Consider the following 25,534-nt stretch of genomic DNA (forward strand, 5'->3'; position numbering starts at 1 on the left):
AAGTAACTTTGTATAAAACACATGTACTTCAAATTTAATCAAGAATAATTATCATTAAAAATTTATTAGTTTATAAAATTTGAACAATTAGCTTGATCAACATTTTTTTTTAACTTTTCTTTGTTCTTTAAAATTAGTTCAAAGTTGATTTAAAAAATTATAGATAAATACAATGAGCTCTCAGTCTAGAAAATAAAAAAAAAAAAAAAAAAAATACAAGAAGCAAATAAAAAAAAAAAAAAGTTTCATAAAATCTTTCGTGGTTAAGTTTCGACGTTGCCACGTTGAGTAAATTTAACTTCTCCATTTCTCTTACCATATATTTATTTTTTTTCGGGAGTTGTGGGTGAAGTGAACACAAAATAAAGCAACATTAATTTTCACTACGGCACTTAGTTGCCTTCTCATTCCACTATGTCTTCTGTACACGTAAATAAGGATTTTTATGGCATTACGTTTTTTTTTTTTTTTTTTTTATATATTTTGTACATTCACTTTATAAACCTGTGAATAAGACTGTGGAATAAGAAATATTGCTAAGTAGAAGGGTAAAATAAGAAAAGAATATATCTGTACATGGATAAAGAAGAAAAATAAAAAACAAAAAAAAAATAGGTACAAACAGCAATGAAAAAGATCCTTTTTACTCGCCATCAAGCCAATTTTTAGCATATATATCTCTTTCTTTCTGTTTCACGAATTTTTTTTTTTTTTTTTTCTTCTTGGCAGTCTCACCACAGAGCCCTAGGTGATGCAGTAAAAAAATTCACGCTCACGTACTTCTTCAGTTTAAGGGTGGAGTAGACATACGTGACGTGAATACAAGTATCTAACACAGGGCGCGAAATTGGTATGCCCTTTTATTTCTCGTTTCTTGTCAATTTTTTTTTTCTTTTTTAATTTTTTTATACCCCTATTTTTATTAGTTTTTATTTCTTTTTTTACTTTACACGAATACACCACAGATGTTGTGCAATACAAAGTAGATTTTGATATACCTAAAAGTCTCGAAAAAATAATATTATGACCACAAAATTTACATCACAGTTGTTGTATTGCCAAAAATATATGTATATTTTCTTGAAGTATCTTTAGATCTTTATCACTGAATTTCATCTAAACAAAAATATTATAAAGTATATAATAATAATAATATCGATACAAATAATTTTGATTTTATCGTAACTTTATATTATCAATATTTATTTCATTGATTATATCTATATCAAAGAGTTATATTAACTCGATTTAAATAACATTATAATTTTATGGAGACAGTTTAATATTGATGCAGTTTAAAAAAAAAAAAAAAACTTTAACTAGTTATACAGTGTTAAATATGCTAAATGATTGGTCACATAATAATCAAATAATAACATTGTCATTATATTTGCTTATCAAGGTAGACCAACTGAATTGGAAATGTTGTACTTAAACAAGTTTGAATTTATAATGTCGATACATTGTAGATGATACTGTAGAGTAATTATTTTTTATGCATTTATTTATATATCATGATGTTTTTTATACTGCTGCCAATCCAACAACAACAACGTTGTTTACCAAAATAACCGTTAAACACGATTAACCACGTTAACTATACGATCAGGTTGTTCAATATCACCACGGCACATTCACGTGGTTCGTTGGCCGTCAACGGATTTTACATTTCACATTGACTGGATTTTAAATTACCAAAATACCTACCCCTCATTTCTCTTTGCCCTTTTTTTGTTTTTTTATCTATCGATGTTGCCTCATTGTTTATTTGTTGGATACTGCTGCAGGTTTCATATGACGCAGTTAAACGAATCTGCATGTGTCTCTTGTAATCAAAAGTTTTAAAATGAAAATATACAAAAATAAAATAAAAAAATCATGGTATTGAATATGTGGATGACGTGATTGATTTTATTCTTTTTTTTATTTTTTATTTTAGTATACATAGAACGATCGATTTGTCAGGCAAGCTGTTGTTTCTGTCTCCAACAGGATTGAAGATATGCATGGTATACCACTCCTCACTATCTCCCTTCAATGTCCAGCAAAAAAAAAAAAAGCAAATAAAAAATCATTCCATATTTTTTTTTTATAAAACATAGAACATTGACAATTTGAACGATTCATCAGAATTTGTATAAATATATTGTATATAAATTGAATTTTGACAAATATAATTTCTTTTTAAATTGAATTTTGATAACTGATAAATCGCAAGTAAATTAAACTATAATCAGTATTGTAATTGATTAATAGTTAGATTTATTAAATCATTTGCATATTGAACATCAAATTTTTTCACGGTGAAATTTATAATAAGCGTAAAAATACAAGATAAAATTCATGATAGTTGTGAGAATTGTATTGAGACTGATAGCGCGAATTAATTTAGCTGGTATGTGTATGGGTAAGAAGATAAAGACAGATAGGATTCAGGGTATAAGTTAAGTGGGAAATCGAATGCAACTCAAAGCTATTGTTGTTAGAGTAATTCCAAATTCCCTCAATTGTTGAACCAATCATCAACTTACCATGTTGATACATACGTTCAATAAATAATATCAAGTACGTGTTTGCTTGTTCCAATCAAATATAAGTTTCACATGTTCATGGGTTGAATATTTGATTTTGATATTTGTAGAGAGATATTAAGTTTCTTTACGGAAGTACCCTATGATGTATCTCAATTTACCAATTAGATTAAATATCTAAGAATTGATCGATGATCATATTACTTGGATGGTTCAAAATGCCATAAAAAATAATGCCAATGAGTATGCTTATATCTTATTGTGATTTTAATAAATGTTATTAATGTTACAGGGGTGGATACGGCGTACGATGGTCAGGGATGCTTGGTCGGACGAAGGTGGGAAAGGTTGGTGCCGATTATCGTCCAGATTGGGCGGATTTCTGGCGATGGCGCTCGCCATATCATTGTTTATTACACCATTTCCAAGTGCGAGCGCCAATCCTGATGCTAAAAGACTGTATGACGATCTATTGTCAAATTACAATCGTCTTATTCGACCAGTTGGTAACAACAGTGATCGACTCACTGTCAAAATGGGACTACGGTTATCACAACTTATTGACGTGGTAAGTAATAATATTGTTCTTAAACTCAATTTATTTATAACCAATTTGGTAGAAAAAAAAAAAAAATAGCAGTTTTGATACATTGCCAAATAAAGTTGTTCGGTTCAAAAGCTCAGTAAATACACACAAACATCAAAATGAATAAATACAGAGATGTCAATTTGTTTTGTTTCCTCTAACCTAATATTTGAGAAACTCCAAACTCTCTGTGGTATCAGGGGCCTGGTCACGTCCAGTAGCTAAGGAATAACGAATATTCCATGAATTTGTTGATGTACGACTCGACCACAGTTATCAAAAGTATCTTAAATTTATTCAAATACATAGGTCAATTTTAGATTTATTTATATAGGTCAATGGTTTTTCATTTTAATGATGTAACACTTACTTGGCACATGATTAAAAAATTTACATTCAGTAGAAAATTTAATCATAATTTGAGTTAGTATTTTGAAAAAAAAAAAAAAAAAAAGGTAAACTCTTCGATGTCAACTCTGTTGAAGCAAAGTTTTTTAGCATTACGTGTCATCGTTTGTTTTTCATATGTAGTATGTAATTTGTATTTCTAAATTGAAAAGTGTCAAGATGAAATTTTGAAGCACTACTTAACTTTCCGCGTCTCTGACATTCGTATATTTACGATAGTGAGTGGTATTCAGTTGATGACAAGTTGATGGAACATATCACGGACAAAAATCCACTTCGAAAGCCGAAAAATATCTGTACAACATATAGCTATATATATATGAACGAGGTGTAGAGTAGTGAACTTGATTGATACACAATAAAAACTAAAACTTTTATACTGGGAGTTTTGTTGTATCGATTTTTATTTCTCGTGCTGTCTGTTCATATTGGATGTGTTAACACTTTGCTTGCTCGTCAGCACCAATCGGCACAAAGTCGAAAATTTTTATCGACAGTTCAATGCTAACGGACGTAATGATGTGAATCCGGTCAGTTGTATATATATAGAGATAGATAGCTGCACAAAAATATGTATACCTATTATCCTCGTTCAAAATTCTCCCTCTACTATCATTTTCCGGAATGGGTTCTTTCCAGGATTCCCTTACTATTTCCTCTTGATATTCACCGAGGTTTCCCGCTTTACAATAGCTTGTTATGAAGCTAGTCTATTGCGATCAATCGTTGGCAAGTCCGCTTAAGCGAGGTAACCAAGATATCGTCTTTTTATTTTTTATTTCATTTTGGTTTTTATTATTTTTTTCTTTTTTTTTTTGCAACATATAACCATTGATTTTCGTTGCGACTAAAACTATTTGGCACTAAGAGAATCAGAACATGGATCAGCTTTTAGCTTTTCTCTATACTATTCTCTTGAGAATGAATTTATATTTGTGGTTTGGCAATTTTCGAATGGCTCTTTTTTTTAAAAAAAATTGGTCCTTATTTCTTTTTATATATATAATTTATTTTTTATTGCTGTACCTTTGTATTTAAATTTAATTCGATGAAAGCCAACTCAAACACTATTTTAAAGTTAACTTTGTTGTTGATCACACTTGATTTTCCATTGATTAATTGCCGTTCGATTTTCATCATCTCAAAGTCACACTAACGAACGTTTTCTCTTGGTAAATTGCCTCGAGTAACTAAAGTTTCCCATCAATAGATATAGCTGGACGACAGCTTTGTTTTGGAGCTTGAAATTGTGAGATTCATGTGCCAATTATTAGAATGGCAGTGTTTTAGCATCAAACTCAACAAGCAGTAAGATTCACGCCATAACTTTTCGTCTATTTATTTGAAGTAATAGCTTTTATATTTAATCAATATCAGCTATAAATTTTAATATGAATATTAAGTAGTCTTTTGTTTAGTCAAAATCATAAAAAATGTCTATAATTTTCTGTCACATGTTCAAACTATTGTGTCAGTCTTTATTTTCAATGTATAAAACCTGGTCAAGTATCGTAGATGAAAAAAAAAAAAATGTAAAATCTAAAACAAACATGAAAAGAAAAAGAAATAAAATCGAGAATAATTCGTCTTTTCCGACAGCCAATTAAGACAAGCTACTTTAGATCCTCTCTCGAGGATCATTTAAAATGAGCTCATACTATTTTTCTTTTTGCTATTTTAGATGAAAAAAAATGTAACGAAAACTAACACTTTTGTACTATATATGTGAAAAATAAATCTCATGAGTCCACTTACTACAGAAAACGAGAGACGCGGTAGAATTACCAGAGTCGGATTGCTTTTATCGCAACTACCCGATCCCAACGATAACAAAGAGACATTTTTTCTTGTTATAAGCTGTACTTTTTGAGCTTAGTCGGATACTTTTCTTAAAGTATTTTTCGTTTCACATGGACGCATGGACCTTGTAATCTTTTACAATCCATATTTCTTGTGATTTTTACTCTCAAGAAAATCCATCAAGTCTTGTACCAATCAGTTCAACAATGAAGAAAAACTTTAACATCAGCAATTCAGCAAAAATCCAAGCGTGGATAATACTTCCCCGATATATTTATAAAAAATACAAAATAACGATAAAATAAAAATAATAATAGTCAAAGAAATAAGATAAAAAGTTTAAAAATAATTGAATGTGATTTTTTGGTAAAAAGAAATTAATTAAATTTTGTAGTTAAATAATTTTTTTTTCTACTCGTATTCAGCCACTTTGGTTAATTAAGTTTTCTTGTGGTATTTATGGGCTACCTTTCACTATACCGTTCATCGTTGGGCTTCCAATTACAGTAACTATCGTCGGTATGCCTATGGCATTATTTCCTTATCCAGACTGATCCTGTCAGACGTACTCATCTATCTCTCGGGTTAGTTGCTCAGAGACCTTGATTATTTTAGACCTTGTGATTTTGATTAATTCAAGGAAATTCCATTACTTCAAACATTTTAATTATTAAATATTAATTAATTATACATTTTTTTTTTTAAATTATAAACAACTAAATTATTATTATCAAACCACTTTACTGACTTGTATTTAATGCAACTTGTACTTCGTCATTTAATTTACTAGTTTTCGTGTGTGATCTAATAATTTTAAGAAATTTTTCTGAAATTCTTTTGGTTATGATATACTAAGAAAAATATATGAAAAAAATATATCAAGAATCTTTTAATGTAAAGAATAAATCCTTCTTGAAAAGAAAGAAAAAAATATATATATATAAACTAAGGAAAAAAAAAAAATAAGAGACAGAATAAAGTGCTATCCATCATTTTTGTATTGAAAAAATACATCTTTATAATATAGACATGCAATGATAATAATGGAACTGAGATTACTAAAAGAAAAACGAATGTGCGAGAAAAGTTTTTTTCATAAAAATCCATCGTATTTAATTTTTTTTTATTTTTTACTGCTTATTTTATATAATTTTTTTATTTCAACTGAAAACTTGGAAAAAAATTAAGCGTATATAAAATTTTATCAAGGCACAAAAACACGGTTTACAATAGAAAAAAAAAATTTGAGACCGCGCCCATAACAAGGATTATTGTTGGGGCGTCATGACATGAAAAAAATGTTGCTACTCGTTGCTCGACCCTTCTGAAGCTATCATTTATCCAGCACACAAACTTGGGTGAAAAATATAAAGATGGAAGGATAGGTTGAAAAATAAAAGTCACCTCAGTCATAATTTCTTTGCTTCCTACTGCGCAGTAAGCTTTTCCTCTTCTTTTTTTTTCATTTCTTTATATATAACCTATATATATGTAAAAAAAAAAAAAAAAATACAACGACCGAAATAAAAGAAAGCTCAAAATCCAGTAGTTTATACTTTTGTGTATAAGATAAAGCTGAATTCAGAGATCCAACATCACAATCATAAGCTATTTTTGAACAACAAAGGTCAAAGTTAACCGACAAACTTCACCTCAAAGTTTCATATCAAAGACAAGTCTGTTCCTGACCATTTTTACCAAATGCCTTAGACAAACTAAAAGAAAAAAAAAATTGTCAAACAAATTCTTATTGCTAAATGAAAAAAATAAAGATAATAAATAAAACAGCATAATAATATATCATAAATAAAATGAAGTTTGTTGTTATGTTAGCCAGACAAAATGAAAAAAAAAGGAGCTTTGTCTGGTAGTAAAAGTTTGTTCACCTAATGGACAGTTGTTCATAAAAGTTCATATAATTACAAGTCGAGTCTAAACAAAAGTTATTTTTTAAATATTATTCAAGAAATATAAAACGAAAATTAAAAGTCAAAGGGCTACTACTGGTCATGTTGTAATACGGATGTTTAAATTCGTGAGGTTCATAAGGCAGCTCAATGTGTTTCTTCCTGTTGCCTATGCTTCAATGATTCTACTAAACTTGAGGGATAACAATACATAAAACTTTCATCTTTTGTTTTAAAAATTTCACCATTGTACATAATGCACATATATATTTTGTTGTGAAAATTACAAACGTGGTGAATTTATATAGTTGCCTCAAACGAGTTACATTAAGTTGTTTCTTTTGTTGCGGTTAACTACTCATGTGAATACACACTTTCGATAATACAAACTACAACTACAAATAATAAAAAAATTGAAAAAAAGAAGTTAAATATATTTTTCAGTACGTATATTGTATAATAAAAAGTAAGTTTATGTTGAAAGTAGTATATAGAAAAGTATACAAAGAGCATCTAAATCAAGCAAGTCATGTCAATTAAGGCTATTCTCGAAGCTTGCGTGTTTTATCGTGTCCATGTACAATTAAATTTTCTTCTTTGAATACCTTGTTAAACTTGTTTCTACTATACAGCTTTAAATTGAATTGTATTACTAATTGACTTGATGTACTAACAAAAGAAAAAAAAAAAAAAAAATACTTATCACTATTTGTTCTGATTTTTTGTTTCAATTTTTTTAAATATTTTTTTATTGGTATTCAAATATTGCTTTAAATTTATGTAGTTGGTAGAAATTGGATGATTAATGTTTGCTGAAATAAAAAGAAAAAGTTAAAATTTACTAGGTTGTTTTATAAAATTTAAAAATAAAAAAAACTGGCTCGAAAAATCAAAAAATTATTGGCAAAGTCAATGATGTTTATGGTTATTTGACTGTTTACAGATGAATTCACATATTACTGATAGATATTAGCTATTTCAATCACGTAAATTTTTTAAAATTTTATTTAGCTTGATTGAAGATAATTTCAAGTTGAAAAATTTACTTGAATTTTAGATTTTTTTTTATTCTTGTTTACGTTTTTATATATTTTTTTTAATGTTATGGTGGATTGTCTAGGTTTTTTTTTTTATATTTTTTACTTACAGATAATATTCTATTTTGCGACTGGGTTTTTTTGACATTTTCTTTGAATTTTTACGTCACAATTTGCCCAAGGGTATTTTATGACAAAGAAAAATACGACATTGTTTTCACTGTGTATTTTAGTCAGACATTTTCAGCTGTAATAATATTCTATGATTTATTCAAAGTTGGTAATTTATTAACTACAGAAACAAAAAAAAAAAAAAAAAATCCCATTTTTAAATAATAATTTAGTGGAATTAGTAGAATATAAAATCGTACAAGTTTATTATTATCAATTTAATGTTTGATGTTTGACTGTAGTTGGAATTTTTCTATGATAAAAAATAGGCTTGACCATTAAAATAAATAAATTAAAAATGGCTATCTAATAATTAAAATAATTTTTCAATTGGTTTTATTAATAATTTAAATTTTATTAAATAAAAATTTGTATGAAAAATTGTATTGATTGTTTTTTTATCGAATGAATTTTCATTTAAAAAATTGTTGGTTTCATTAGCATATTGATCATCAATTTTCTACGATAATTAATCATTATGATAAATTTTAATTTTAATATTTTTGATTATATTTATTTTAAAAATTATTTTCACTTTGTTGTTGAGTTTAAATTATTACAAATTATCACAAATTTAATTACAAGTTAGCTGCATAAAATTTTAGTTTGAAACTCAGTTTTAAATGAAGATGTAGCTTTTGAGTTAATGCTGATACAACAAGCTGACATGATTTTAACGAATATACATAGTTATAATATTTAGACGAGCATGAAGAGGAATTAAAAATTTATAAAAAATAAAAAAAGATAAAATGGTAAAGCCGGTTTTATGAACACTGAGTAGGTTACTCAGTTTGCTAATGAATTTTCAAAATATAATCAACTATTTATTATCAAGACGACTAATCATAATAATTACATTTTGGCTTCAAGTTTTTTTTTTTTTGTGTAAATAATAAAAGAAAAATTCAAAAAAACTTCTTCAACTATTTAATCGATCTCATAAACGATCAATATAATTTAAAAAAGTTCCATTATTTTTTCTTAATCAAATTTTATTTCAATAACTATTTTAAAAAGTTTTATTACTTTGATAAAATTTAATATAATAAAAAAATAAAACATTATTCATTTTTCATTTGAAAAATTTATGAAAAAAATTAAATTTTTTTCACTGTAATTATAATGAAAAAGAAAAATTTCTTTTATCTCTTTTTCAAAGTATGTTAATAGAAAATTTCTTTATATAACTTTAATCGGTATTTTTTTTATTTTAATTTAAATTTTTTTTTTCAACTCAAGAATTCTATTTAAACTTTACCTTAACCGACTTGAACATTATTAGCAACTCTGTAGGTTTTACGTGGGTGTTTCATCAGCAAATGCAAACGAGTTGAGTTCATCGTTACTATCTTCAGTGGCATTTTCAGTTGTCTACCAATAACTATATACCATCTAATCCCTCGTTAGTATACTCAGTGTACATATACCCAAAGTAGGTAAAAGTATATCACTTGAAATACTGAGAGAATGTCTTTGAGCTATGCTAAATTGATTTTATATATATGCCATACATTACAAAAGATTTTACAACATATAAATATATTTAATTTTAAATAAGATAATAGTAAAATAGTTGCTCTAATATTATTCATACTCTTGAAATACAATACTAATTAAATTTTATTTTTTTTTCTGATTTTTAAAATCCATAAAACAATGAGAATAAAAAAATATATATATTTTTTTTTTTTTTCTATCTACATTTATCAACGTCAAAAGAACTTAAATAATTGAATTAAATTATTATTGTTAAAATGATGACAAAATAAATTGCAGATGTTTTTTTTTTTCTTTTTAAATAGTGACAGACATTGTTTAACAACCAGAATGTTCAAATTACGTTACGTTTCATTTTGCTTCGAGTTTTGTGTATATATATCTATTTCTTGTTCTATGTTTGACTTGTTATTTATTTTATTTTTATTATTTTTCAAACTGCTTTGTTACTGAAATCCGGTTAAAGGATATATTGTTCCCAGAGGTATGTACAAGCATGCAAATTGTTGGCAGTCATTCTTTATAGCTGTACGAAACTCTGTAAATTTGTGCCCACATACATGCCAACTATTTTTTTTTTTTTTCTCCACTCCTTTGTCTTTACTTTTCATTTATTTTACACTATAATTATTCAAAAATCTTCATTAAATAAAAAAAAAAAAAAAACGAAATATAATAATAAAAATTTGATAATAAAATTTTGATTTTAAAGTGATAATGTCTTTTGCTAAAATTAATCAAGAGTAAAATATATAGTTGTATAGATTTATCAAAATATTCACACATGATTTATACTAGTGATAAAGTATATATTTTTTTTGTAAGGCTTTATATCAAACTATCAGGTAAACACAGTATATTCTGCAAATTGAGCTTTGCCCATGCAAGCAAATGCACTAGTATTCACTTGAATGACAAAGTTGTATTTAGCTGATGAATATATAACAATCTATGCAGTAACCATTTGTTGATAGAATTTATATATACATATATGTATAATGTATATATATATACGATACAAATGAATCTAGAAATTTGAGTGCAGACAGAGCAGACGATCTCGTTGTGCCAACCTCAACAATGACAATCGAAATGTGGACTGTTTCCGATTAGACATGCTCAACTGTAGTTTGATTAAACAAGTTTCACTATTTCAATATGAATCTAAATTATTATTATTATTATTATCATAAATTGAAACTTTAACTTTAATAATTTTAGGAATAAAATAAAATCAAAAGAAATTTTTTAGATAAAAAAAGATGAATTATAATTTTGAATTTAGATCAAGTGAAATTATAAGCTGAAGAGATTTACAATGATTTAAATGAATATTGAGATTGATAAATTAAAAAAAAATAAAATATATATTGAGATGAGGAATAAAAAAATTTAATCGAGCTGAAAATAGAATTTGATTGGTATACAGTGAATTGGATTTAATCTCAAGCTACGAAAAAGTAGTTTTTTCGATATTTGAATTGTCGAATTATTGGTTCGTATATATCAACGTGACCACAATCTGTGATGCTAGATTCAATCATGAAAATAGTATGTTGATTTTCAATTGAAACCAAGCAAATATAATTGTACTTTCAATTTTGGTCTATTGCTTTACCAAATATTAAATAATTTTGTACAATCAATATTGTTAACTGATCATTATTTTAACTATAAATTGAAAAATAATGAAATTTTTCAAGAAATTATTATTATATTTTTCTTATTTTTAATTTTTTTTTCATTTCAAAGTTTTACATTATATTATGTAGAAAGTTTCATATTGATTTTTTTATTTTACTGACTAAATTTAGTTGACCTTTTTCATTTATTTTTTTTTCTTTTTTTGAATTGAGTAATTCGGTGTTTTATTCATATTTTTTTGGATTTTGCATCTGTCGTTTGATTTCAAATTAATATATATATTTTGAAAATTTATATAAATAAATATATACATCTAGCATCTATTGTTGATTTTTTTTTTTTGAAACACTGACAGATGTAAAACTTGGCAATGCTGAGGGTCCAAAAGTGTCACAACTCCATTGAAACTTTAAACTCTAGTGGGAATTTAAACTAGAGGAGAAACTAGAAATACGATTTTCAACTGAATTTTGGTAGATTTGGTGTCGAGAGAATATTCAAATCATAATGGTGAAAGATGGTATATAAGGTGAAAGAAAAGCCAAATGAATATGACGTTTGAAGCTTCAATCTGAAGTCCTCATTGCACTATTCCCTTTCTACAATTAGTCTTTAATTTGCAGTGACGGTGAAAATCGAGTTACTTAGTTAAACTTTGCCCTACATATATAATTATTAACGACACATTATAATCTTTATTTTACGCTCTTGTAATCATTTTATTAATTTATTGTTCTTTATTCTATTTTTGTCAATTTTTTTTGTTTTTTTTTGAAAGAAATTTTTCATTTTCTTTTAAACTTTATTATTATTTTTTAATTTTTTTTTTTAATTGACTTGGTTGATCAAAGAAAAATAAAAAAAAAAAAACACGATAAGCTAAAAAAAAGTAGCATCAAAGAAGTTTTGCCATCTTTTGCTTGATGGCTGACGCAATTAAAACTTTTCTACTTCTTTCATACCAGTATAAGTCTTTGTTCCGCAGCTTTTCGTCATGGAATTTTTTCTTCTTTTTTTTTTCTATATATTGCTCTAATTTTAACTGTATTTCAACGTTGAATAGTCTATACTTTCTTTTATCAGTAATGTGTTAATTATTCATTTGTAATTTTCAGAAGCCAATTTTCTTTTCATTTTTAAAAATTTTTTTTTTATATACAATCAAAGTAATTTAAAAAAATTATTAAACTTTTAAATTTAATTATTTTTTAAAAGTATTATCTTTTGTCTTGTAGTTAATATAATAAACAATTTATATTTGAGTTTTTTTTTTTTCTTTTTTTCGTTATTTAATTTTTACTTCAACTTGTAGATTTAAATACTCATTGTCATATTGTTTGGAGTAATTTTTTTATGATACTTATTTCGAATAAAAGAAAATGAAATAAAATAAAATATTTTTTATTCTTTTATTTACATTAACTATGCGACATTTTATTAAAGCTTGTGAATCCAGACGATTTAATAAAGCCTTTCATTGAATGTACCATATACTTTTCTCAGCTAATCGTTTCCATTTCGCTATTTGCTCAGTGCTTCCAGCATTTTTTTTTTTATTTATTTTTATTTCTTATCTTTATATACTGTATATTGAAATAGAAAAGAAAAAATTTTATATAAAACCGTAAAGAAAAATTTAAAGAATAGAACACAATAGAAAAAATACAGATTGAGTTTTTGGCGTGATTACAATCAAAGTTGTATACGCTCCAATTCATTTATAATGATGAATAAAAAAATTATTTTATCAATAATAAATATTGAATAAAAATTATTAAATGAATTGTATTTTTAAAAAAAAATTAATGAGCTTAGTTGAAAAATTATTTCACAGTGTTTTTTTTTTATTTCAATTTAAATTCATTTATATTCCATTGAAATGACAATTCATTGTCAATAAAAATTCGTTTTTTATTGTTTTTTTAACAGCTAAAGAATAAATAAAAATAAATGAATTTAAAAGATAATTTAACTTTCATTGTTTATGTTGTCTATACATGAGATTCTTGTGGCACAAGTTTTACGCTTGATGTGTCAAAGTGAGTCTTATTTTCTTCACAAACTCTTTACAGTTCATCTGGCAATTCTTTGTAATTTTCTTTATTCCATTTTATGTATTTTTTTTTTTTGTTTTTAGGTATATTTTTTTTCCATATATACACTTGAAAAGTTATTTTTTTTTTTTCTTCACTTGACTCATGGTCTGTGTGTTTATCTTGCAATTCAGTATCCTTCTTCAACTCGTTTTTTCTCATTACCAACATCTTCACAAGTTCAAACGTAAAATTTTTCTGATTTTTTTATTTTTTATACGTGTCGTTCAAGTAACCTTTTCCAAAGGGACTCAATGAATTTCCCATGGCATTGTCTCCTTTGGCTATTCTATTTAACTTAAAAGCGATGACATTCACCTTTTTATTTATTTATTTTTATTTTTTCTCCAAGAAAAAGTATAAAAATTCTACATTTAGTTTACGAGACATTTATATTTTTTGTACATTTGTTGTTTTTAAAAAGAATTTATTAACTCTATAAATTAATGAGATTTTATTTATATATATATCCATTTATTTGTTTATTTTATTGAAGAGTTATAGAAAAATGTATATTACGTTAGAAAAATAAATAAATAAACTGCATTGTTCTGTTTTCGTTGGCATCAAATTTCCATAGGATTATATGGATCTTTACATAAGCATATGTCGTCACAGTATTTTTCTTGTGTGTGGTTTTTCAAGTCGACAAGCGAAAATACCTCAGTGAAAGATGCCAGAACGCTGCCAGAAAGTATTACAACACATGAAAAAAAAAAAAAAAAAAAACTAAGTGTACAGAGAATGAATTTGTGTGGTTATAAGGCGTCAACTAGACCAGATAAAAAGCCTTCAGGCATCTCACGTAACCACATCTGTGCCTGCAAATGTTCTCAAAAAGCTTTCTTTATTTATTTATTTTAAAGACTTTTTATTTATTTATTTTTTTTACATCTTGAGTTCAAGAAAATTGTTGTATGCAGAGTCACGATATATTTATACTTCTTTTTATATCATCAACAAAAAAAAAATTTCAAAGAAAATCGATACTTGTGATATTGTTTGATGGTACTTTAGTTGTCTGGGTAAGATGCAAAGTGGTTCTGATGCCATCAAAGTTACTATCCCAAGTGATCCCTAATCAGTGCACAACAGCAAACTCTCAAAATTAACATGCAAATATTAATAATATTGATTAAACATAGTAACCATTATTCTTGCATGATAAAACAATATAAAATTTATTTTATTATCATTGATTTTATAATTAATATAATACGTTAATTTATTTAACTTAAATAATGCTTAATTATGTATTTTAATATTATCTATAAATTACAAGTGTTGATTAGTTTTGTAAATAGTAGTATGAGAATTACATTGGTCAATTTAAATTCATTGACATAGTATTTTGTATGTGTAAAAGATATTTAATACATGTTTAGGTCATTAAATTTTCAGTTGGTGTTGCACTATACTCAACTCAACATAATTTATCACAATGTTTTTCAAGTACTTTTATATCCACTAAATTTTCAAAATATAAACACTAAATTATATTCTTTTTTTTTATTTAATAAAATATAATTTTTTATCTTTAATCAAAACTTGAAAATAATAATACATAAAAATAAAAACAACAAATAACTAAAGTTAAGTCAGTTTTGTTTAAAACTAAGACAAATTTTTGATTAAAAAAAATAAAACTTTACCTCTAGAAAATTTTCTGTACTTCGTATATAAATACACTCATTTTATTTTTTTCATTTTGCGGTATTTTCTCAAGATCATACTGTGTACAATGGATAATAGCAAAATAAAAAATAAAATAAATAAGTAAAGTGGTTTTTTCTTTTTCTATGTCAAAAACATTTGTAAGTACAGTAGAATTCATTAAGAATGGTATTTTATATATACACCAAGTATAAAATAACTCGAGCTAAATTTTTCCGAGTTTAATTTAAAATTACGTTTAAAAAAATGATGATGCTTAGATTTGAAATTATTAGGCTACATGTAAAAAATATATTTATTATTTTAAATATATTTTTCATTAGTATATTGAATAGATAAATAATTAATTTACATATAAAATTAAAGTACTAAATAAATATAAGCTTTTGACAATTAAGTTAATTTATTTTAAAAAGTAAGTAAAATACAAATTGCTTGATATTTTACGATTTCAATTATACATACATTTATTCTTGCTCATATATTTATTTCATTTAAAACAAAGTATTTTTCTATTTTTTTTTTTTTTTATATCTGTATGTATGTTTGTATATGTTTATTCACGTAGATGCAATTAAACAAGCAACATAAACCCAAAATTAATTCAATGACGCCAACCGTATGCCAACGATGAAAATAATTTAGGTCGTTTCTTGTGAATATGTGTATGCGTGTTTATTGTAATTATATATACATATACAATGTTTGTGTGTTAATTTATACTGCCAAAATCCACATACAAAATATATTCAAGTTTGAGATATGGTGTTTGTACTCTCAACGCCATGAAATTACTTTCTTTTAAATGTAATCAAACAATTATTTTGAATTATAAATATTAGAAAATATATTACATGAATAATTTATTAAAAATCAACAAAAACAAATTGCATCAGGTTTTGTATAAATTTGATATATTTAATTTAATTATTTATTTTTTATTTTTCATCAAATTAAATACTCATAAATGATGGACAAATATTATATTAATTTCTAGAATTTAAATTATTGATATATAAAAGCTTAAATTCTCGGAAATTAAGGAAAGTTCTATTTTTTTTGTTTTAATATTTTATAGTATTTTATTTTATACATTAAAGCTTTATATTTATTAATATAAAATCCAAATGTACAAAATCAACAAAAAAAAGAAAAACAAATTTTATTTCTTATTTAAATATTTATCAAAGAAAAAATAAATAAAGAAAATATTTAAATTATTATTAATTAAAAATTTGAGTTCTTCAAAAATTAATTAATTAAATTTCAGGATAAAAATATTTTTTTTTCGTTTTATTATTGTTTTATTTTTTTAAATACAAAAAATATTATTTATAGATGTAAAATACAAAGGTTTATCTCATTTTTTTCATATTTTGCCTGAATAATATTATATGAGGTCAAGGCAAGAGCAATACTCGGCCATTTTTCTCTTGGCTAAGATTTTTAAGGGTATAAGAGACAAAGCAAGTCTGTAAGCGATTGAAGGGTGGGTGCCTTTGAAAAAGTGAAGAGGCAATATACGTATTGTACATAGGATGTATACCAATACAGCTATAAAAAAAAATAATATATATATATAAATATATCAAAAGCTTTAAGACCGCTTGCTTGCTTACTTGCACGTTTCATTTTTATATATATAAAATATTCTTTCAACTTGCTCCACATACCATCACAATTCATAACATAAAAATTTTCTATTATTTTTTAATACATAAAACTATTTGATGTTACAAATAATATTTAATATAATATTTATTTTTTTTTTTTTTATTAAATAAAATTATTTTATTATTTATTCAAAAGGGTTTATTATTTGACTTGAAATTTTGAACAAATAAATTGGCAGAGTGACCAGTATTTGAGAGGACAAGTGAGGTCAAGTTATGAACTTGGTTACATTTAATGATAAAATGAGATGTAAAGAAAAAAAAATAAAATAGTGTCTAAAGTTTGTTTGCTCGACGTAACTTTGCCCTCGTTGAAGAATTAAATTAACTTCAAGACTGAAAATATAAAAGGCAAATAATCTATAAGAACATGGTTTTTACTTGTTTCAAACCCTTGTTGTCCCTTATTTTTTTTTTTGTCAATTTTTATTTTATTTACTCTTTTATTTTTTTCATCGTCATGAGATAATGGAGGCTGTGCGACATCGAAAAGTGCTTTTATCGACTATTCTATAAGAGTTTGTAACAGTTTTAGTCAATATTTTTTTTTTGTTTATTCATTTTGTGTGTTTATACTTGAAGTTTGATCATGTAATATAAGTTTTTTATGTTTAGTTTAATATTACGCTTAGCCATTCTGTGTAGACAAAGTTTTTTGAGTGACTATAAGAAAAATAAGGCTGGACAAGCCGGAAAACATTTCAAGTACAAGTCGGTGTAGTGAGTTGAGTATTCGTCCAAACTGCATTATACTTGGTAAAGTTGGTTACTCAAAAAAAAAAAAAAAATATTTAAAATACACAAAGTAAATGAGAAGCAAAAAAATGATACAATGCAGATAATATAAATTTTTTTTCAACTGGTTTTATGTTTTTTAAAAGTTTTTATATTTTTTATTTATATTTATATGACTGTTGTATATAGAAATGTATTTACAACAGTTGTTTTGGTGATTGACTGTAAACAGATGTCGTTGAAAATCACATTGGTCTAGTATCTGTGCATTTACCGTTAAAAAATGATACATTTTATTGGATAAAAAAATTATTTCTTTTATCAAAGTATACTTGAAATAAATATCAAATAAAATAATAATAAATAAATTCGAAAAAAATTAATAAAAAAAAATATAAAACAATCTGCAATAAAAATAAAATAACTTTTGCAGTAAAAAAAAAGTAAATATAATAAAATTGTCCTATTTTTTGAAATACTATAAAGCTTTTGATATAAAAAGAAAAAAAAAAAAATATACACAGATTTTTAAAAACAATAACTATAAAAATATGTCTGACTATAATGTCCTATTTCTACTTAAATTTTTTTGTATTTTAAAAACTGCTCATGCGCATTTAAATTATTTTCATCGTTTCAAAAAAATCATAAATCAAAATATATAATTTTATTTAAATTTAATTTAAACATTCGTTTAGTGTAAAATAAAATGATTTTATAAAAAATCGAAGTTTGTTTTTTTTTATGTTTTAAAAAATTGATGAATAAATTTTCATGTAAATTTCATTGAAAATATTATTAAATTTATCAAAAAGTTTTATAAATTTTTTTCAAGTATATAAAACAATTTAACTAAATTGTTATACAAACTATAGACGATGCTAGTTATAGATTGACTGAGAAGATTGATAGAACACTTTACACGAAAGAGCACAACCTCAATTACGTGGTGCAACTAGCTATGTAACCAGTTTTGTTGATGAGTTTTAGCAATATATATAGGCTAAAACATTTCTCTATTTATCTCTCTTTCTCTCTCATTTACTCAGCTATATGTATAGACACATGATCCAAAACAGAAGCTATCGAAAACTTTGAAATGATTCTATTCCGGAAATTGTATTATTCGTGGTACATGATGAGCTTACCATGCATGTTCATACGCAAACATTTATAATGCTACTATGTCTATTAACATATAACCCCCATGTCAGTCATCTTTTCAATGATATCATCCTCTTCTATATTCTATGTTTCATATTAATTTTAAATAACAAAATACATCATCAATTAAATTAATTATTCATTATTAAATTAAATCATTCAATGCTCAAATTAAATTTATCGTTAAATAAAAAAAATATATAATTTGTTTAACCAAATAATCTCCATATTTAATTTATTATTTTTATTTATGTTTCAGAATTTAAGGAGTCAAATAATGACAACAAACGTTTGGGTAGAACAAGTGAGTACATGATTATTAATTATTTTTAATTTATAAATTTATATAAAAAATGATAAAATGATAATAATGGAAAAACACTTGTTTTTGTTTGTAACAAATGTACATTTTAAATTGTAATTTTTATGATCTGCTTGTGACAGAAGTACACATGAAAAATATCTAGATGTCAATCACTTGATTTGATGTGATATGGCTGGGTTGTAGAATAAAATAATATTAAAAAAAAAAGTTGTATATATAACAGATGTATATGTATATTTTTTTTTTTTATCTGTTAGGGTATATTTTTTTGTATTGGCAAGCATCATGATCAAGATATAGTCAGCATGTGTACAGTCAGATAAATGGAAAAATGCAAAAATAAAAATATATCGTTGGAATTCGGTTGGCCATTTGATTACATGTTTATTTGAGAATATTGGAAGTTTTGTTGTATGTAAGACGGTCACGATAAGTTTCATGTTCAGAATTTTGATTATACCTGGGGTTTTATAGGATATTGACGATGAAAAACAGTCGAATATAAAAGACATTGGAATTGGATAAGTGACGGGGTTGTCGATGTACTTCACACAGATAATAAAACCCGGTTGGCAGCTTTTTTTTTTTTTTTTATTTATTTTGTTTTATATTGTTTACTGTAAATAAACTTTTTTTTCGATACATCAAAATGTCATTTAGAATAATTTTATTTTATTTATTTTTTTTTTTAACTTAAAATTGAGCAATTTTGTTGAAATAAAATTTTTTAAAATAATGTAAAAAATTGTATATTAAATTTTTCAATTTAAAAAATATTTTAAAGATAACGTTTATAGGTAAAATTTTAAATTTTTTTTATCATATTTTAGGGGGTTACATTATTTTATTTACAATAGACTGAATAGAGTAGATTAAGGTTTTTTTTTTTAACCTTTTATGAGTTGTTCTTTTTATAAGTTAAAGTACGTTTTATCGTTAAATATTAACTACAGTTTTGCTGGTGTTACTGTGTTTGCACATAGTGTTGAAAGAGACGTTATCATTAGTTGTTGTTTCGTTGTAGTATGAATACATCAACCGTTAACCATAGAATATATTTTTTCATAATACAGTCGACAAAGTTAAAGCCCTCGTTGTTTGTTGTTATTGTTTAATATTACTGATAAAACTATTTGTTTAAAAAATGTTTGAGATATATAAAAACAAAATTATTTACATATTTTATTATATTTCATTTATTATCGAGTGTTTCAATGTGCTATCAATATAATTATTTAAATTTTCAATGGACATGCAGTAAGCGTACTTTCATAATGACATTTTAATTTTTATATAAAAATTTATATATAAATTAGATTAATTAGTTCAACTGACAATTGCATATCAGTATATATATTTTAAGGACATTGACATATAATTTTTCTCTACACTGTATTTTCATTGTATTATTATTTTATATGCCAATTAGTTGATGGCAATTTGTTCAACTATATATTGCATACTTTCGATTACAGAGTTTCGTATAAATTTTTTCGATAATCAATAAATTGTTATGATTGCCAATACAAAAAAAAAAAAGATAGAAAATATAAAAAATATTTATTTTAAAATGTTTCAACACAGTAAATGAAGAATAACTTTTTGAAAATTAAAAAATAAAAAGGGTTATGATATAAAGCTATTTAATTGAAATGAAAAATAAAATTAAAAACGATTAATACAGTTATAAAAAATTATAGAAACTTACAAAGTATAATAACATAAATGATGAGGGTTAGATTTTCAAACCATAAAAACCATAAATTATTGGTGGTGAAAAAATTAAAAAAAAAATACTATATAATAAAAACTCCGGGGAACATTTTAATTGTAAAACAGTCGTTGGTCTCAGGCGCATTGTCTTGTCTGGATTAACTTCTGTATTCAAAGCTCATCGTGCCAAAGATGGTTGTTGGGTCTTGAGAATTGTAAAGAAGTAAAATCTTCTCTTTACTTTATTTTTTATTCTTACTTTCCAGCACCCACTGTTATATAGCCACGAATAGAATGAAAAACCCGTTCGGCAGAAACTTGGCGATTGCCCAGAAAAGTTTAGTACAACGATTTTCTTTCATTTTTATTTTTTTTGTTTCACTTTAAAAAAATCTCTTGTATTTTTCTCGCGTTCATTGCACTCTTCCCATATATATATCTATGAACATCGATAAAAAATAAAAATAAAAACCAGTATTAAAGTGAATCAAGTTAGACCAGCAAGTATAATTAGCATAAATATTATTTGCCAATAAAGATAAAGCTCTATACAAATTGTTAAAATACGCATATTATAATATTTTTAATTTTTTATTATTCTATCCAATTACAAAATTAATGAACCAAAAAAAAAAAATAATAAAAAATCAAGTACTCGGTAAATGAGATGATAGGCAAAGAGAAAAAATTTTAGAAAAAAAAAGAAGAAAAAATAGTGTCTTGATTGTCGATGCGGTGAGATAAAAAAGAGGGTGCGGTCGTACTGTAGGCAAGGAGAAAAAGTTGAAAGAGGGTTTATATATAGAGTGGGGAATTTCCTATCAGCCAGCAAAGAGATCGTTGAGAAATGAAAAAAAAAAAAAAAAAAAATACGTAAAGTGAGGACGTTATCCGCAACGGTTCGAGACTCGAAAGGGTCAAGATGAAAGTAACTGGTGAAAACTGCTTTGATAATAGCATTCTTTTTTTTTTTTCACCTACTTTTACCAATGTTTTTTTTTTTTTCATCTCTTTTAATCTCAATTATCCATTATTCAGTAGACTATTAATCTTTGCAAAACAAATTATTCGTGTTATTATTATTGTTGACACCACAATGAAATAATAATGAGCAAAAAAAAAAAAAATGATCCTTTCATTTGCAGCTTTAAAACAAGTCGTGTTTTTTCTCGGGAATTTAAATACATAAATACAATTTTTTTAAATATAAATTTGACTTGTCTTTTTTCAATTTTAAAAATTTTTTAAAAAATTCTAAACGACGTTTGTATGATCTTATGTCTCAATACTGTGATATTAAATAAAATAATAATAATAAAATAAATAAATAAAAGAGGGTAAAAAAAAATAATTTAAAAAAAATGTGTCAAAAGGTCACACAAAGGAACAATGTAAAGACGAAATGAAAATAAAAAGCTCTTTGTAAATGTGTTGAAGGGGAAGCTTTTATAAAAATACGAAAAAAAAAAAATAATAATAGTATATAAAATAGAATAAAATAAAAACATTGCCGATTTATTTTTATATATATATATTTATTTTCTGAATCCCTGAAAGGTTCCAAGCTGATATAAGAAAAATTTGAGTTTGTATGAATTTAGTAGCTAGGGTGAACTGATTGTTGGGAGGTTATGTTCTTTGGGTTAAACAAAGTGAAGTAGTCCATATAGGGTTGGCTTGATTGCTTGTGGTTTAACAGTGTTGTGATGGTGACTCACATCTACCAACGACATATTTTCATTTATACTAATCTCAATTCGCATATTTCCAAGACATTGATCTTTATTACTAATAAAGAAACAAAATATTTCAAGCTCACATCAATAAATATTTGTCAATTTTATTTGTTTTTTGTTATTATTTTTATTATTATTTTTTTTGTGTTGATGTTAAATTCTCTCGACACTTTTGGACATAGCAGTGGGTGCGGTCAAAACCGATAAGCAACGCGTAATAAATTTTCAACCAGTGTTTATCCCTGTTGTTACTGACGCAGTTGGCAGTCAGTTGGATACAACTATACGTATACAAGCAATACCAATGAATCTTCTTTTTCAGCTGAATCAAATCGCTACCGTTACTCGTGTTCGTAAAACACGCTTGGAAATAAAAATAACAATAGCATTGAAAATCGAAATAAAATTTATTTTTAATTAGAATACTATAATACTGACTGTAGACGTAAATGATAATAATAAATTATAAACTAACATTTAAAATAGATATTTTATTGCTATATTATTATCGAAAGAAGAAAAAATATTTTTTTGCTTTAAATATAAAATAAATGTATATGAAAAACAGGTTTGTTAAAATGAAAATACTAAATGATGCTGAATGATATAGAGAACGAAAAAAAAGTGTAATAAAAGCTACAAAGAAAATTCAAAGCAGACAAATTGCTGGTTCTCGAGGTTTTTTTTTTTTTTTTTTGTAGTTCTTGGAATTCACTGTGGCACTTCAGTCTATGCGCGTTGTTGATGAAAACATACTGAGGCATAAAAATGGAAAATAAAAAAAAATATATATATGAGAAAAAAATATAATACGCATGAAAAACAAGAAAAGAGAAAATAATAGTGCGAAGTACATTCGCCATTAAGTTTGAGTTCACAAAGTAGCGAATATGCGTGACGAGAAAAAAAAAAAAAAAGTATGAAAATGATAACAATAATTATTATAATGATAATAATAAGATAAAAAAAAAAAAAAAGTTTGTGAATGGCTTGGAAAATCGCTATTCAGAAAAATAGAAAAAAAAAAAAATAAAAATCACGTTGACGTAACAACGGATTCTGACAGACAGAAAGACACTTGGTGGTATGGGGACAATGCGCACATATGTGTATGCAATGTAAGCTCGTTTTACAAATGGAAATTCAGTTTTTTACGACACAAGCATATATCTATAAATCCCTCACATATATTATAAAATATATATGTATATAAATTTTTAAATATGGACAATTATACGATGCTTATACTCCACAAATATTTTTTTAACACCTCATAAACAATTTTTGAAACAATAAATATTATTAATTTATATTTTTATAATATCAAAAACAATTTAAAATATAAAATTCATTTGAAAAATAAGTTTAATAATTTTTTTTCAGAAATAAAAATATAAAAATAGTTTAAATAGAAAAAAAAAAAATTATTTAAAAATCTAATGAATATTTAAATGTTAATAACTTTTTTGATTTATTTTAAAATTCATAGTTTTCTGTCCTTGACATAAAAATATATAAATATTAAAAATTTACCAAACAATTTTTTGATGTATATAAAATTTAAAACTTGATCGTATTTTTTTTTTTTTTTTTTGAAAAAAATATATATATTTTTATGACGAGAGGCTTTTAAAAAAATTTCTACACCACTTCATGGCGAATTTCATTAACAACACAGACTTCTGTATGAGCTTTTTTTATTTTATAAAAAGTTAAACAAATTATCAAAAATAAAAAAAAAACTAGTTTAAAAAATAATATATATACAAAGTTGTATGAAAAAAAAAATAAACAGTTCGATTGCTAAAAAAAAAAATAAACCATTACATTTTATTGAAGGAGACAAAACGAAGCACATATTTTTTCAAGTTATTTCACTTTTTTTTTGTTTTTTATTATTTGAAAATTTTGTCGACGTGTAACGAGGTCGTGTATGTTTTCCCTGAAGTGCACCACCGCATATTCATCGCTTACTGTCATTCTAATTAAAACTGTACATTGATGTATGTATGTGTCGGTGAAGTTTTCAATCTGTCATAAATTTTTTTTTTTTTTTATTAACAATACTACAACTAGATACTGATAAAAATGTTCAAACTTATTGTCAAAGTAATTTATTTTCTCTGAAAAATAATATTTAAAAGACATTATAAAAAGATATTTATTTTATTTTTAAACAGCAAAAGCTTCGAGCTTTTTTTTCGTAAAATGAAACTAGAAGTAAATATATCAAATGCTCTAGTTTAATATTATTAATTTTTTTGTTCTGGCTATTTAGAGTATAATTTATTTGTATTTAATAGAATAAAAAGTTAATTTTATTATAAAATTTTTTTATCTTTTAATGAGTTTGGTAGATACGTTGAATATTGAATTATATAATTGAGTTTTCATGTTTGAATATAATCCATCCAATCTATATAAACATATTTGATAGATAAAAAAAAAAAATAAGAATTTTCAAACTTGTTGGAAATTGAGTAATTATGTGAGATTTAGGGGATGAAAGTATCCACAAACTGAGAACAAGACGATAAGACAAGAGAAAAATACTCTGTGTTGTAGGCGGTGAGTGAATATAAACGATGGAGTATAAACTAAAAGTTGAGTTTTTTTTTTTTTTTTTTTACGTAAAAAGATCTAAAACTTGGCAGTCATCCTATATACGATTACACTTATACTATGAGATAAGGGAGAATTCAAAAAAAAAAAAAAACAAAAGAATAAAAACAACGATAAATCTGTTCTTTGGATGAGCAACTACGTTGATTAATCGATTTTACTAAATTTATTTTCCTCCCTTTTTCAAAAGCATTTTCATCAAATAATTTGTTTTT

At 24.9% G+C, this 25,534-nt stretch overlaps 1 protein-coding gene across 1 annotated transcript in view; it reads left to right on the top strand.

Annotated features, from left to right (window-relative positions):
• LOC122859340 (acetylcholine receptor subunit alpha-like 1) overlaps window positions 1-25,534 on the top strand; it is a 62,383-nt gene that overhangs the window by 13,833 nt on the left and 23,016 nt on the right. Inside the window, exons 2-3 of the mRNA XM_044162825.1 lie at window positions 2,824-3,099; window positions 19,183-19,227. Of these exons, the coding sequence (XP_044018760.1) occupies window positions 2,842-3,099; window positions 19,183-19,227 (303 nt within the window). The 5' untranslated portion in view covers window positions 2,824-2,841. The remainder of the gene's footprint in view (window positions 1-2,823; window positions 3,100-19,182; window positions 19,228-25,534) is intronic.

This window comes from Aphidius gifuensis, linkage group LG1 (assembly GCF_014905175.1).
Source record: "Aphidius gifuensis isolate YNYX2018 linkage group LG1, ASM1490517v1, whole genome shotgun sequence".
Classification (NCBI taxonomy): Eukaryota; Metazoa; Arthropoda; class Insecta; order Hymenoptera; family Braconidae; genus Aphidius; species Aphidius gifuensis.